General features: G+C 46.6%; 3 protein-coding genes across 3 annotated transcripts; 2 read left to right on the top strand and 1 right to left on the bottom strand.

Moving 5' to 3' along the window:
- Nucleotides 1–189: 189 nt before the first annotated feature.
- LOC128297972 (vacuolar protein sorting-associated protein 16B) lies at nucleotides 190–1926 on the top strand. The gene is made up of 6 exons (XM_053033693.1): nucleotides 190–308; nucleotides 391–905; nucleotides 966–993; nucleotides 1061–1208; nucleotides 1274–1818; nucleotides 1885–1926. The coding sequence occupies exons 1-6, from the start codon at nucleotides 240–242 to the stop codon at nucleotides 1924–1926; spliced, it is 1347 nt and encodes a 448-aa protein (XP_052889653.1). The 5' UTR covers nucleotides 190–239.
- A 31-nt stretch (nucleotides 1927–1957) lies between these two features.
- LOC128296849 (alpha-1,3/1,6-mannosyltransferase ALG2) lies at nucleotides 1958–3719 on the bottom strand. The gene is made up of 2 exons (XM_053032354.1): nucleotides 3671–3719; nucleotides 1958–3590 (listed from the first exon to the last, which is right to left on the bottom strand). Exon 2 carries the CDS (start codon nucleotides 3586–3588, stop codon nucleotides 2347–2349), a length of 1242 nt encoding a protein of 413 aa, XP_052888314.1. The 5' UTR covers nucleotides 3589–3590; nucleotides 3671–3719; the 3' UTR covers nucleotides 1958–2346.
- Nucleotides 3720–3870: 151 nt separating this feature from the next.
- On the top strand, nucleotides 3871–12374 carry LOC128306432 (coiled-coil domain-containing protein 174). Its single transcript, XM_053043988.1, has 4 exons — nucleotides 3871–3923; nucleotides 3993–4405; nucleotides 4485–4879; nucleotides 11210–12374. Exons 1-4 carry the CDS (start codon nucleotides 3882–3884, stop codon nucleotides 12352–12354), a joined length of 1995 nt encoding a protein of 664 aa, XP_052899948.1. The 5' UTR covers nucleotides 3871–3881; the 3' UTR covers nucleotides 12355–12374.
- Nucleotides 12375–16700: the final 4326 nt, after the last annotated feature.

Here is a 16700-nt window from a genome sequence, read left to right on the forward strand (position 1 = left end):
TGCAATCTTTATACTTATCACACTAAAGCTCAAAGTTATGAAAGGATATAGGCAGAAATAATTTAAGATAATTGTGCTGATATGCCTGTGTAACGGTTTTGAAGACAAATTCAAATTTGAAACGTCATGCGAACCGGGGTTTGTTATTGTTGTGATTGCTCATGTTTTGCAAAGCGCAACAATTCATTCGCGAGCCCATTGCCGATAAAGTTCCGCTGCGAGTTTCTTGTTTTTGCGAGATGGAATCCAAAGACGACGATTATTGGAATGATTCGGCGAGCAAATCGTTCAACTTCGACGAAGACGATGTAAGTAAACGGATGAGAATTCTCTGCGGAGTATCAGCTGATAACTTCAACAAGTAACACAAGCACTTCTCGTGCCTAACAGGTGGCTGTCCTCGAGATTGCAAGCAATAACAACAAACGAAGCCTATTTGGTGATGATACCGCATCAGAATCAAACTATTCCAGTGGCCAGCGGGAACTTCCGCTGCACACCATTATCTCGGACGAAAATCTTGAAATCATATTGCAAGAACAGTCGCGCAATGAAATGACCATTCCAAAGGGAATATCGCTCGAGGAGGAAGTAAAACTGTTGCGAAAGAAGATACAAGAGTTTAACTACGCTCCGTCGGCAGCATCGGTCATCCGGAAGCTGATACTCGGTAAACCCTGTTCGCTGGAAATGTTTCGATCGATGGCCGAAAAAGAACAACTGCTTGATGAAGCGATCGCTTCCGGGTGTGGTAATGCGATTCTGAAAGTTACCCTGTTTCTGGACCAAACGCTAAAAAAGAAACTTTTCTACACGTTGCTACAAACTCGCCCCGAGGCCGTTCATCATTACGTGAACTATCTATCTCTTCGGCTGAAGGTGACGGAATGTACCGATTTGCTGGTGTAAGTTGTAGCAAATTCTCTTTCGTTACAAAGCAATTTTTCAAGCTGTTTTACTTACAGATTTTTAGGAAGGCACCATGACGCGAGTGTGAGTAAACGCAATTGAAGATTATTTATTCTGGTTCTGATTATTTTTATTCCGTTCCCTCTTTTAGTTATTACAATTCTCAATATTTGTATGCAGCACATCGAATCTCGATATAAAGCGACAAAGGTTGAAAAAGATTTACAGCGACTATTTTTCTCAGCCGGGTGCAAACACTTTCTACACGCAATTGGTGATCAACTATTTGAATCTCTTAGGTACGTAGCACTACCCTGGAGACCATCACCGGTGGGAGAATGAATACGATGTTTTACCACTTCAGAATATCAAACCGGGGAACTTCATTCATCGGGAGGAAGCAGCAAAGCGCTGGCCATCCAGGACAAATCAGTACTGGAAACGCTGAATTACGTTTGTGGGAAGTACAAATGGGGTGACACTTCGCTGCAAACGAACGACAATCCATTCAAGCTAGCGGAATACCATCAAGTATCGCAGGCCCAGTTCGAGTGGGTCGCGTTGAATGAACGTGCGAGACAACAGGCGTGGCTAGACTTTGATCACATTTTCGAACGAAAAGCATGGCTGAAGTTGAAACAAAAATCGTTCAAAATTAACATTCCCATAGATCGCACGATCCTGCGACTGTATTCACTGCACGCACCCGATCCGGTGCTGAATACGTTTCTCGCCAAATTGGAAGATCCGCACAGGCGATTGGCTTTAGCGAGGAAGGTTAATTCGAAGCACGGTATCGTGGATGCGCTTGTTCTCTTGAAGGATCGTGCAGAACTGGAAAACTATCGAAATTCGCTTGATACCGGCACAGAGGAACGGCTTTATGCGGAAAATGCTCTTAAATCTTTGGTAAGCATTATTTTTCTATATGAATTGTGGCAATTTTCCTCACCCCATATTTTCGATACCTTCCAGAATAATAAATGGAAAAGTGATGCTATGAAGCTTATCAAGTAATAATAAAGTAGATAAACACGAATTGTTATTTGACTGAATTCAAAATACGAAACTCCCACCCATCACGGTCGCGAGATGCCGGACGTCGGAAGCTTTTGATTAGAAGTTTATTTGAGAAGGCTAAAACATCAACTACAACTCGATAATCTACTGGAACTAGTTCTGTTCACTGCTACTATGCTGGCTAATCACAATAACTACGTGCATTAAGATATAATGGGGCTGTATGAATATGCGCCGCAGCGCATTATTCCAGCGGTCAGAGAGATACACAATTTTACATTGAAATTCTTTGCAGTCGCTTTAGTCGATGTGCTGACGCACTGGAAATGTAAACATGGGTTTCCACGGGTAGTCACAGCCAAACCCAGGAGTACCATGAATCGCCAGCAATGTTGAAAGCAACAAGCACCACCTATGCTATTTGAACTTTTTCTCTCCATCTCGCTGAATCAGATCGGTAACGACGTTGTCCAGCTTGGTACTGAATGCCTCGAACGAAAACCTTTGCTGCACTCGCTTCCGTCCCATGGCTCCCATTCGTTCGCAGTGCTTATCATCTTTCACCAGCTTTGCCATCGCGGTCGCAAATTCCTTCGGGACGGGCTCGCATAAGAATCCCGTCTGCTCGTGGATGATGGTCTCCAGCGGACCACCACTGTTAGCTGCAATGATTGGTTTCGAGAGGTACATTCCCTCCAGCGGAACGATTCCGAAATGCTCGAATTCTGGCGTGTAAACCAGGGCCTGTGCGCGGTGCAACAGGGACAGCTTTTGGCGATCGGTGGGAGACTTTAGAAGACGTACTTTGGCACGTATCTGCATATCTTCAGCCAGCTCCTCCAGCTCGTCGTAATGCTCCACATTCTCCATCACCCGATCGTCGTATCCGCCGGCCATAATGAGACACACCTTGTGCCACTCAGCCGGGGATACCAACTCCTGCAGCGCCTTGAAAGCGTGCAAAGCTAGCGAAAGGTTCTTTTTGCGCTCGTAACGATTTATGGAGAGAAACACGAAAGCATCATTCGACAGCTTGACCACCTGGTCCGACTCATCGATGTGAGATTCGTCGAAGAATCGGGTGTTTAGCGAAGGATACAGCACATCCGGATCGGTTGCAATTCGTTTGAACGTTTCCTTAAATACTCGACTGGTAAACTTACTGTTCACCAGGATGCCATCTGCTTGCGCCGTTGTTACTTCCTCGAGGTAATTGAGCGGCATGCGATAGTACTGCTTCAGAAGGCTTCCCGGTTTGGACAGCAGCTGGTCTGGATAGTGGCAGTAGAACAGTATTTTAGGGTTGGGACGTGCCAGCCGAAATATGGGAATTCCCAGCGAGATCAGATCACAGAAAACCACATCCACCGGTTCTTTTTTGGACAGGAAAAGACTGTAGTAGAAGGCGGCGTACATCATGCGTATGTAGGCGCACACGGCATAGAACTTGCCAAAGATATCTCTCGGGAGCCAATCACCGACCGTCATCACCGGCAAGCGTCCATCTTTCGTCTCGTCGAAGCAGTGGTTGGGGTCATGATGGTTGGTTAGAAAGCTGACCGAGTGGCCCTTGCTTTGCAAAGCTAGCGCCGCATCCACTACTAGCCGTTCGGCACCGCCAATGCCCAGATCCGGATGAACGAACAAGATACGCACCATGCCTGCACGTGGCGATCGAGACAGTCTTACTTAACAGGGTCGCAAATTGAAATACAGCAAAAACAAAACGAACATTGCTTACCTCTGAAAAAAGAATGCCCGAGTCTCCTGCAAAAACCGCAAATACGTGTTGTCTGCCAGCAAAACAGCAAAAAGTGCAGCTAAAGAGAAGAACTGTCAAACTATTGTCACGCAAAAACAAAACATACTCTGCGAACGCGTTCCACAATCAGCTGATGGACGCGCCAGGACTGTCATAGTGAAACATAAATTCACAACAAAACAAAGCAACCATGAACGATCCAAACCGTAAAATAGAAATTGATAAATCTTCGGTAAGTATGCTGCTACATGGCGTTTATATTAAATAGCCTACTAGAGTACTAATTGATCGTTTCATTTAGTTACTCAGTTTGAAAGCGGAGCTGCTTCGCAAACAGGAAGAAGTAGGACGAGCCAAGGCGTCAACATCGATTGAAGATTTCGTACCAAAAAGAGTCCCAAAACCGGAGAAGGATGAATCCACAGCACGAAAGGAACGTCGTGCGAAGAAGGAAAAGCCTATTGTCACGGAACTGGAAGATTCCGCGCAGCTCGCGAGGTCGAAACAAATGCTGCAAGCGAAGGCCAAATATTACGACCGGATGGTTGCGGCCGGTGGTTCGCTCAACAGTGATGAAAATAGTTTGGTGATGTTCAACAAAAAGAAGCAGGACGTTAAACCAGCTTACAACGTATCCGACGAATCTGCCCCAGAAAGCAGTGCTAGCTCTAGCTCGTCCGAGAGTGAAGCAGATGAAAGTGGAGACAACAAATGGTAAGGAGCTGGGTTTCGTAACATTACAAGTAGGGTGATTGGGTTTTAAAAATGGTTAAATATTGATGTCTTGTTGCAGGGTTGAATACACGGATTGCTTGGGACGTACGAGAAAGTGTCTAAAGGAAGATTTGAAAGCATGTCTAGCCCGGGATAAAGAGCTTGCAAAATCGATGGGTCCGCGCGATGGGCAGCGTAGAGAAGACATGCAGGGTGGACCGTCTACTGAAAACACGCCAGCAGCAAAGGCTCCCCTTGAAAGCACCAAGCACGACAAAATCGTCAATGATCATCAAGACGACCTGGAGGAGAAGGAGGATGGAGAAATTGTTGGTCCAATGCCTCCTGCGATGGGTCTACCCGGTTGCACAGATATTGGTGAACGGTTCCGTGAGATGAAAGAGCAATGGATACAACAGGAGGAAGCTAATCTGGAGAAGGATTCCATACACTACCAGGATGTATTGTTTGATGGTAAGTGGCAAAAATGTACTTATATGGCTTTCAGGGAGGCAAGTTATTGATCTTTTCTAAATCTTGTTAATATATCAATTTGAAGCAGAGTTTAACGAATGTGTTAGTTAAACAGATTGTCCTGGTGGATTCACCGCAGCAATTGATGTGCTAATGGGCTAACTAGCCCCATTGGCTTCCTAATGACAATCTTTGTCGGTTAGTACTTAAACGGTAATCTCAAGAGAATTCACGCACGGGTCCAAGCTGGAGTTGAAATTAACCGGAAAGCTCGATTGAGGTTCGCTCCAATCTCTGCTAGAATTATCCCAATGGAATATAATTTGCGCCGCCGTGGAGACTAATGTATCACACGCTTGTAGCCGAAGCGATCCATGTCTCACAAGCGCGTCCATTTTTCCACCGAGCGGATGGTGGATGTGTAAACTCATCCGGGACGGTATTGTTAAATCTGGCCCGATTGAGCTACACCGCTTTCGTGTGTAGTATTCACGAGGAAACGCGAGTTAAAAACGCTTGTCAGAGGCGGCAAATACGCACTTCCGAAAGTTGTTATGCAAATTTGCATTTCCCCCTACTAGGTCGACGCGTTAGTTGTTAGTGATAATTTGCAGATCCACTTATTGCGGAACGCATAATGCCGCTGTCGGAAATAGCACCGGCGATTCCGTACCTTTCAATGTGGGTATGTGTGCTTTGCTACTCACCTTCCCAATGAACGGGATAGACGCGTTACCCGTAAACTTTCTCTATGTGATATTATGCACGCTACAAGTCGTCCAAACGAATCCTGCATTGGTAGAGCATCCCGTCATTTGTTCAACTACATTTTCACATTATTCCGGGGGATTTTATTTTCGGTTCGATCCGATGAATCGATCTGTAATTTGCGGGACATTTTTAATCGATACAAACCGGGCTAGTTCTAACATCTAATACAACACATGCTTGCATTCTTCAGCCAACGTATCCGTTTTACGCCCTTTGCTGGTTTTCCCTTCGGAAAGGGGAAAGTATATTAATGGTTCTCTGGTTCTCTACTACATTTTAATTGTGCAGGTGAAATTCGAACATCGCTTACATGCATATGTATGTTTTCCCTCGTTTTAAATTCCTAGCCGTTTTATTTATTTGTTTTTTCGCTTAGAGTATTAATCATTTTCTCGTTCCTTTTATATTGCAATACTGTCCGTGTATATCTTATTGCCATCCCATGGTAGAGCCGATTTAATGTTAGCTGTTCTGTTTGTTTTAAGATTAATAAGAACGACAACGATCGTACGCTAATCGTCAGATTCGTAGCTGTGGAAGAATGTTGGGATGGTTGAGCAAAAATAAAACAAAACCCCTGGTCCATCGAGCTGAGCTCCCTATGGGTTACCCAGTGGGGTGAGAAGGGGTTTTCTTTCGAGGTGGGACGATACACAAAACTACACTTCCTACTACTTGCAGATTAGTCAATTTCCTTCCTTCTCTGGTCGTCGTCCCTTTCGCACTTTCGTCTTCTATTATTCTCTACATATTGCATTTTCTTTTAGCTGGGGGATGGAATGAGAAGAAGTAATTTACGATAGAATACATGATAGATTTGCTTCGTTTACGGTGTCGAAGCGCAAGAGTGACCATTAGTAGTGTAGCTTCAGTGGCTTTTTCACTATTTACAATTATGTACAATCCTTATCAAGCCTTCTGCAACGGATGGGAGAAGGGAAGGAAACCGGAGGAGGACTAGTGGCACAACAGGTCGAACCAAATACGACAGCTTTTTGACGATGCGTTCAACTAACATGGCACCAGAATGACTGTGCATCCGTGCGTCGTGTGGTGCAACAAAGGTGTCGATCTGCTGCTGGTTTCCCTCCAGCACATATTGCGATGGTGAAACATATTTATTAATTTACTAATCGATCAAAAGCACCACCGCGACGCGGGACTAACGGGAGGGGAAGGGAGTCCACTACTCGTTCTACTTACTACTACGCACCGAAAGGAAAATTCGAAATAACCATTAGCTATGGTTATGCATTTTCATTTCGCGTCCAAATTTCAGATTCTTTGGGATCGACGATGGCGACGCATGGCATCACCAATGCCAATCCAAATCACTTTCGTGCCGGCACCAGTGCCTAGTTGTGTGGCCGGTGTTGCTTCATTCTTGGAATGCAGTCGTGTACACGGCGTTTGCAAAACATTTTCCGAATCACATCTATCCACAGGGATGTGTTTATGGTGTTTTTTTTTTATTTTCACACGGACCCACCGGTTTAGTACGGTAGTAGTGGGTGCTGCAACGTGACAAGCAGCAGAACGGAACAACTGACAACGAACGATCCCAGCCGCACCGAGGACGGCGAGCTGCTAGTGCTGGGAATGGCATTGGCTTCTCTGCTTCGATCGGATGCGGTCGTATTGGAGTCACTGGTGGCACTGTTATCCTTGTTTCGCCGATCGGCCGCAGTCGCTACTGGTTTGAGCGTAACATTGATTTGCGTCGTAGCATCCCGATGGCCCGGCGCAACGATGGCACCACCATTGTGTAGCATATCGCGATGGTGCGGTTGCTGGTGCTGCGTGGACGAACGCGACGACGAGATAGTACGATGCGTCTCGCTGCGATCACCGTCCATACCAGACGATTCGGCCATATCCTCATCGTCACTGTTGTTCGGTGGCGGTTGATGATGCATCCCGACACCACCGAGCCGGTTCCGATGGTGCGCATGCATTAGGGAGGTTTCGATCGAACGGCGGATCTCGGTACGGGTCAGCTGGTTGCATAGGTCCGTGCTGCAGTAGCAGTAGTCGATGCTGTTCGCGCTCTTGCAATCGTTAATCGCCAAACTTTCGCCACACGTTCGTATCTCGATTTCACCTGGTGGGGGGAAACAGAAACGAGAAGATAAAAGTTAAACTATACAATCAAAAAAGAGAATATTAGGCTAACAAATGACAAATCAGTTGATGTCTTAATGCTCATAACGATACGCCACTTCCCCATTAGTCATTCCTGCACGCGGAGGCGTTCCGAACAGAAATACAAACGGTACAATTAGACGGCAATAAATTGCCCTTACCTTCGGTCATGACTAATGCAGTAATCTCCAGGCACGGTAAGGGTAGTGTGTAAGGGTGGTAGAGCTTTTGTTTTTTTTGTTTCACGTAAAATAGCAAGGACGTCAATAAATCAACTTCTGTAGGAGGGAACGCGAGCTGGTTGCTTGCCGCAGAAATTTACATGTGAAATTATAATTCAACTGCTGACTTTGAATTTTACTGCCAATTGGCAGAAAACGGCACGTGCGTTTTCCACCCGTTTGTAGTGAAAAAATGAAGGATTTTCTTTGCAAAAAAACGAACGTCGGTTGTGAATGATTTTATTGCATGATTTCATGCAAGGGAAAACGGTTTTCAACACGAAATGTATTTTTGCTGAGTATAAATTCGTTAGAGGGTGGAAAACACAGGTGCTCACAGATTGTGGTTACTTTTTGTAGCGCGGTTGGTTAATTGATTATTATACGTTTTATTTTGTATATACTTTCTCTCTTGTTTAAAGGATTTAACCAAGCCTTTTCGGCACACATTTCTCAACATTTGGTACTTTTAATCATTATTTTGAAAGGGTTTTAATTTTTAAACAATTTCAGCTCTTTGGAGTTTGCACATGAAACTCATGCCCACTTCCCCTTGCGTGAAACCTTCACCAAAGTCCATAAAACCGCCGAACGTTTCCGGTAGATGAAACACGCACACGCACAAATACGGTCGGCCATTCCCTTCCGGTTGTGTTGATTCATCCCGGATCGGGGATGCGTATAGAACTAATAAACTTTCAATCTTCATTAAAAATGAATCCTGTCATCGAGCACGGGAACGAGCCTCAGGACCGGTGCTGGTCGGGCCTCTATGCGCACGCTACACGCCAACAGGCACCGGAGGGGAAGCAGTAGGGCATGCAGTAGGGGGGTGAATTTTAGAATCACACTGGCTGATGAGCGGCAGTGAAACGTTCTGGAGCACATACGCGAAATGTCCCAGGCATAAATCCACTGCGAGAGTGGTGCAAGTGAAAGGAAGGAGTGCGCGCCGAAGGAGGAACCGAAGACAAGCGAGGTCCATTAAGATGTCATACCATTTGCGCGATTTTCAATGTGTCACATCGAACGCAGGAATCGTCCCCGTTTCGCCAGCTGCTTTTTGCGCTCCCGCTTTCCTCAAAGAGCCCAAAGTGTGTGGTGTTAACGCTGCCGGTAAAGGTTTCCTCTTTGACGTTGTAAGAAGTTGTTATGATGGGGCCTTATTTATTTTTTTTGAAAGGAATATCATTAAAATTAAATTTGCTTTTCTCGTTTTTTCCCTTATTGCGGGTACCGGGTGTTTAGTGTGAGCTTTTTATGTAGCACAGCCACAGACACACGCCCATCATCCGGCACGTGTATGGGGTATGTGATTATTGAGATTGTACGCTTTCCCCGAGAAGCAGCATCAAAGTCTGTTGTTGATAATGATTTGTTTGAAGCATCCAGAAAGCACACGAGCGATGCAAAAGAAGGAAAGTAACACCCAGATCTCAGATAGGAAGTCTTTGGAGCAGCACCATCCTGTTCCTCCGTCAAGGTAAGGGAAATGGCATCCTCAGCAATAGGCTTTGCGAACCTTTTGGCAGTAACACCGCGCGGGTTTTGCGCGGACGTTTTTAGGCATTTGATTCTGGTGCGCTATTTGTTCACCTCGCGCTTTCGTGCGACTTCGTGGCCTGTCACAAACTTCACCCGTCTACCCCGGCTTGGTCCGTCCTCCCGGTTGTGTTAATGAAAGCGGTTTGTCTTACCGATAAGCAAACCCGGCAAAAACGAACTCCAGACGCGCCCTGATAGACACCGTCCCTGCAAGAGGTATGAGTGTCATGCCTATGCCTAAATGGGGGCGAAAAGTTTTCCCCGTGGACGAAGTTTTCCAGTGCGAGATAGAAGCGCATCATAAGCAGTGGCATATCGTTACACGGGTATGGTTGTGGAACTCAAAGAGCCTCACATCTTCACGGTTCCTGGCAAAGGTGATTGCAAACTTTTTCTCTGTCCATACGGACCGAAACACAGCAGCGATGTACGATGATGCTGGTGGTTGTGTTACAAAACCGCTTTTGGGCGTACTGTTTTTATTGTACGCTTTCTTTTGCCAACGATCCTGAGCGTAGATAGTGGGAGTTCTTTTCTTATCTAAAGAAAGCAAGCATAAACCAAATGATAAAGGAGTTAACGTACAAAGTTGCATGCAGCAGGGCAAAAGCTCAAAAAAGAAAGGGACCATTTTTCATCAAAAACTAAACCACAAAACAAAAACATTATTGGATAATCGACATGACGCAAATTGGATTGGAAAGTTGTGAAAATAGCAAAACAACTGGCACCGATGGGGACGCACCGCCCCCAGCTGGGCACGACTGGTGGTCAAACATTGCAGTCACATTCAGTGACAATAATCGGCGATTAAAAGTGGAAATAAAATGCTGGGACTTGCCGAATGAAAACCCATTTAATCGCGTGCCGTTTGCTGGCCGTCTCGCGTATTTAACCCTTGTAAAACATCACGGTTATTGCAACATGCTGTGTGTCGCCTGTCGATGATGGCAAACAGAAACAATATAATGTAATAAATGTGGTTCCCCATTCCCTGTGTGTCCCTCCCGTTGTATCGCTTTTGCGCTGCGTTCTACTATATGGTGTGGTTCAAACTAATTTTCACTCTCGCATCCCAATTTCTCACCCACTGCTGCTACTGACCAGCTGTGGCAAGGATTGCAATTTTCAAACCCGTGGCCGAACGCTACACACCGAACTCGCCCCCTGGCACTAGTGCTCGAGAGCTTGGAAACGAACAAAGATTTAACTGCCCAAAAGGAGAAAGCCCTGCCAGCTGAAGGTGACGCGGCAACGACGGAAGGGTGTGATAAGGAGTAATTTAATTAAAAACTTCCACACAAAAAAATCTCTGCCGGTGCGGAATCTTTTGGCATCGCTTGGATAATTGTGTAGCTGAGGGAATACTCTCCGAAAAAGGAAAGCAAGGCATCATTGGCCATTTTGTGCTATCGGTTGAATATATCCGCAACCGGACTGTGAATGTAACATTATTTACATTAATATTCATATTTAGGACGAAAAGAAACGGCGAGAGACCCAATTTAGTTAAAACATAATGCTTTTCACTTACTAGAACAGACTACTCCGCATGATTATGAGTCGTTTTATTCCCCTTCGAACGGGAAACCCGCACAGAATTGCTTGTTACAATTAATAATTGGTCTTTATCCGTTCTCCAACCCTCTAGAGGCACGATTGCATGGCGTCGGATACTATGCATTTTCCACCGACCAGCAAGAACGTAACCGGCAACGGGACGAGCTGGATTCGATACGTGAGTCAACGCTCGAGGCACAAAAGGAACGGGAAACGTTGCGAAACGCACGTGACAAACTTATCGCCGATCGGGTAAAAGCTGCCCGTGCCCGTCAACGGGCACGCCAGGGACTGCCGCCAGTGGACGAAGACGGGGATGAAAATCAGACGGACAAAAACTCCACCGATCAGCTGTTCGATCAGGCGGAGGAAAAGCGTGCACGCAAGGCCGAAGAAAAACAGCGCAAAAAGAAGGAGAAGGAAGAACGGCGCAGAGAGCGCGAGCGGGCGGACCATGTCAGACCGTGGGATGAGGGAAAGGAGCAGAATGCGGATGATAAGGAATGGGTCCCGGCAAAGGAACGGTTCATTCTGTCCCAGCACGAATGGAACGATCTGAAGCGCAACGAACGGATAGCCGAATTTGCTCCACCACCTGTCGCGCATACCGGTAGAACTGATCGAACTCCGTGGAAACCTTCACAGCCCGCGACCCACTCCGATGTGGACAGCAGTGACGCCTCCAATGCGAGTGACAGCGAGGAAATAATTGTTGGACCAATGCCACCGATGATGATGCCCGAGGAGGAGAGTACGCCGAACGATCCTTCTTCTAGCGCGCTGCTGGAGGACATTCCACTTCCAGAACAGGAAGACCCCGCAGGAAGGTCTCTGTTTTTTACCACGAAAAAAAATCCCCCCAAGAAGGAGCTGAAGCGGCGTAATTTGAACGTAGTTGAAATGGTAACGCCAGCGAAACAACCTGCACCCGTGCCTATTGTTAACGAACTAAGCGACACGGAAGAAGCAGCTGATTCGGGCAGGCAGGAAACCGACTTGCCGAAAAGGAGAGGGGCCGAAATAGAGCCTCCACCGACGTACGATTACTACGGACCTTCGGATGCTGCTGGAATGCATCGCAATCGTACCGGAGGACGGCAGAAAGCGGGCAGTTCGGAAAGCAGAACCAATCTGGAAGCTTCCATCGAGGCGGGATTGAAGTTTTTAAGAAACCAGTCGGACAAATCGAGCGGTCCAGGAACTAAAAATCGCTGGTCTTCGAATGCGGACTATTGAGGATGTAAATAAATGGTAAATATTAACTGGAAGATTGTACTTCTTTAAATTCCGTACATTCCACTGTCGTAGCGAAGATTATATCGCCCTGTCCTCATTTCGACATATTAATGTGTCTTATTTAAAGGTAAGTACCTTAAATACTGTACCTTGAAACACCAACAACGTAGTGGACATAATATCATTTCATCCGTAGTACGGCGATGCGAACGAAAGGACAAACCAATATGAATAGCTGTGCTTCGTGACCATAAAACGCACACAGGGGCTTATGGTTTTCGGGGTTTTTCTCTTCCTTGTGACACTTGCCAGACACCAGGCGAGAGCTATGTGTTTTAATGAGCAGCTAAAAAGGCCATCCTCGCGTAAAAAGACCGCACTGTGTGGAACGTTCGGTCGGAGGTTAAACGCGAATGGTAGCATACCTTCAGCCGGAGTGACGTGCATGTGTACCGATGCGACAAGGCATAACACTCGAGTGCACTTGTCATTTGTATCTTTTCTCGAGTGGCTCTCTCGCTCCAATGTTAGTCGGGAATAATCTCTTATCATCATCATCATCATCGTCATCGTCACCATCAACCGATAGTTAGTTGGTCCCGTAGTGTCATGATCATTATCGTTTTTGTCACCATCATAATCGTAACGCAGCATCTTGTCCAACGTTGCCCCAAAAGAAAGAAGGGCCATCGGCTCTCTAGCTCTGCCGTCGAGAGTTCGGGTGTCGGGGGTACACATCATAAGCACATGAACCGATTTAAAAATCTGCTTTACGATTATGTTTGTGATGATAAAACCCTCAGTTGCTTTGGGGTGTCCAATGTTAACTTGGAATATTGGTCGCCGCAGTTAGTCGGTTGCTTAAAAGTGTTTGTCAAGTTTTGTCTCATTAGCCAACGGGTCATGTGAACTAACTTACCATCAACCTGCGTCAAACAGCTCGTGTACGTTGGCGGACAGTCGAAAGCATACTTTTCCTCCGGTCGAAAGTCTTCGCAGGTGCCTTCGACGGTTGGCACACTGCTCTGTCCGTGATGCGTCGGAAGCGTCCGGAACGGTCCATCAGCTCCTTCGCCACAAATGTAACACTTCCGAGCATCGGCCAACTGCACCAACCACACGCTCATGCATAGGCAAGCTGTAAATAGATAATAAAGCATGTTATAAGTGATGTCTTCCAGGAGCTTTTATCAGAAAAGAGCTTTAAGTTTTAGCTCAAGACGAATAGAGTTCGAGGTTTAAATAAGTACGATCCATGTAGTACCTAACGTTTGACGCATTCTAGTGTTCTATTTAATACTAGAAATTAAGATTGTTTTCAAAGTATTAAACAACCATCACTCAGTAGGGCAAAAAGCATCACCAGTATCACCCGGCATAGGGTTACGCCTTAACTATCTATCAATTTGCTACTCAATATGGAAAGTTAAACGAATTCTTTGTAATTTTCAGCCATTTAAACCATCACATCGGATGCCGTACCGAACAGTGGGAGGGGGGGTATGTTTTTATTACGCATGGCATATGTTTCAGCATAAAGGAACACCACCGAACCGTTCCTTGAAAGCAGACACAAACGGGGGCACACGTCGTCAGCAGGCACAGCATCATTTAATTACGGGAAATGAAAATGAAATCCTCTTCTGGGTGTCTGAGGTGGGCAAAAAAAAAGATCCTCTCTCTTCCTCTTTCTCTCCATATCCCTTCGGTCCCTCTCCTGGTCCCACCTGAAAGTGTGGAAATATGAAGCGCAAAGAAGCGGAGAACGAAAAAAAAACACACACACACAGCGCAATAATAAAAACCTTTCGTTCGCGGGCTGTGTTCGGGCTCAAGTTCGAAGAAATGTTTTGATAGCATACATCATACAACATATCATAGAACGAGCTGACTATGGTGCAAAAACCACGGGCAAGCACCGGGCAATGACTAAACCAACGGTTGTTGATGCACGCTCCAGCATCCTAAATTTCATTGTCCCGTGGTAACCCGTACCGTACACCGTTGTTGGCGCAGTGCTTAAAGGAAACAACGCATGAAAGATACATTAAAGCCAATTTTCCTGCTAAAAAGCTTCTTCAATGGAATCGTGTTAATAGCGCTCCGGCCATCGTTCGGCGGGAGGGGAGAGTTTCAGAAGCCCTCTGATGCCACGCCACATGCCACATTCAAATGTTGTATGCAAAATCTTCTAGGAATTTCACTAATTTCCATTTAATGCTTCCCCTTTGTTTAGGGGAGAGTTTGGGTACCGCAGCACCGGGGAACCACAAAATGTGCACCGACGAAAGCCGCCGCATGCAATCCATTACATTTGCATTTGGTGTGCAGCATCTTCGACAGTTCATCTGTTGTGGTCGGTGTGGGTAGAATTTAAAGAAATAAAAATCGCACTTTAAACAAGCCAGTGGCACCCTGGTGGATCCTTCAGACGCCCCACCATCAGATGGGAACGAATGAATGAATGAATGAAAAATGACGAAATGATTGAGCAATAATCGCGCGTCCGTCCGTGTATGTTCGTTTCGATGGACGCAGATTCCCGTCCCATACACTCCACGGCACCGGTAATTGGGGAGGGTGATCTCGGGTTGTCCCGGGAGAGCTCCGACGGGGGCGTGGACCAACCAAACGAAGGCAAAACGATGAAACGTGAGAAGCTATTTACCGTGGTCCCCGTGTCGTCGTAATTGAGATTTATTTAAGAGGTTCCCGTTTCGTCTTCGATGGACCCCCCCCCCCGGTTCGGTCCGTTCGGTCAGTTCCCGAGTTCGATATCTCGAGAGTGCTCAGCAAGCTCAGCATAACATCTCCCTTCCGTATCACTGTCGCCGCGAACCGCATCACGAACGGGCGTGGATCCAATTGAAGGGCAGAAAAGGTCCCCTGCACCTTTCTAGCACAGAGCCGCAGCACACATGGTTCAGTGAATTGCCGATGCGGTTGAACGTTCTTAAGGAAAGTCGTTCTGGCAAAACCCAACTCTGGGCCCCCTTGTTCCGTACAACCGAGCACAAGATAGGGGTTTTTTATCCGAATCATTCCTTTTCCAACCCCCCAGCAGAAGAAAAAAATGCTGGAGCAGGTGAAACCGACTTTCCTGAGAAACTCCTCGAACGTGTCGGCATTGTTACATGTACACGGACTCCGGGCGGGACCATTGTCGAGAAAGCGACCTCGTACGCTCAGAAGTCAGAAGGCAGGCAGGCACCCCGGCACTGGCACCGAAGGATGAAAGGCACTCTGATGGCACTTTCAATTGAGCCCGGCTTCCGGTTCGTCCTGTGAGCTGCTCGTTGGAATCTCTATTACCTTGGAACTCCCCAATCCCACTCCATGTTTTTTTTTTGTTCCATTCATTTCCATCCATCCATTTTCATTTCTCGATCGATTTCGAGCGCACAGCACATTACATTGGGTGGCCATACTTATTCTCTCTTCTGGCACGGGGTAGAAAACCTGTTCCCAACCGTAGAAGGTCGCGGTGGTAATAAAACACATTTTTGTTACTTTAAATTTTGACACCCATCGTCCGGCCGGTCGTCCGGTTGGATGGACAAGTGGAAATAATGTTACATTTGCGTAACGTCCATACATATCACACCCGTTGTCCTGGGCAATATAATGGCACTGAGTGCTTCCTTTTCGAAGATTCAACCTTCCGGCGGCTTTCCCTTTTGTCGCTACCATCTTTCATCCAATTTCGGCTTTATCCGGCGGCCATTCATCTCTGATCCCCGGCGAAACTTGCCTTGCGCCTTCGTTAGTCTATCTTTCAAGAGCTTTAGGCATTCGGTTCTAGGCACGTGCACCGTGTTTCGTACGACGGTTCTTACCGTTATTGTAGTAGCTATTATTATTATTAGTAATAACATTACGATTCACCGCTCCACCGTCAAGTAGTCTTCCCGCTCCCGTCGACGGCTTCGATGTCCCGGGCCATCATCAATGGCGTGTGGATCTTTGATTCCGGGGCGCACGTTTTTATTTGATTACCTTTCATGCTTACCGCCGGCAAAGAAATGCTTTCCCCGGTTAGGCCGCGGCCGGATTTCGAGTTTGCCGATTTGCCTCCGGGTCGTCTTCACGACCCCCCCCCATCACCGGATCCGGGTGTGTCTCGCCTGGCAGATCTCCCCGCTAAGCTGTGTTTTGTTTTGCGTGTGTCGTATGCGCCCTCTCGCAAAGGAACGAAGCTTTAACTCCACGCGCAACACCGGCACCCGGGAAACTCGGGATAAATATTCGCAATCTTATGAAAGCTTCCCATTTCCGACGGGATTTCTTCGATTTCCTGCCCTAGTTAGTTGGCCCGCGGGGAACACAGCCACCGTTTCGCCTATTCA

This window comes from Anopheles moucheti, chromosome 2 (genome assembly GCF_943734755.1).
Source record: "Anopheles moucheti chromosome 2, idAnoMoucSN_F20_07, whole genome shotgun sequence".
NCBI classification, from domain to species: domain Eukaryota; kingdom Metazoa; phylum Arthropoda; class Insecta; order Diptera; family Culicidae; genus Anopheles; species Anopheles moucheti.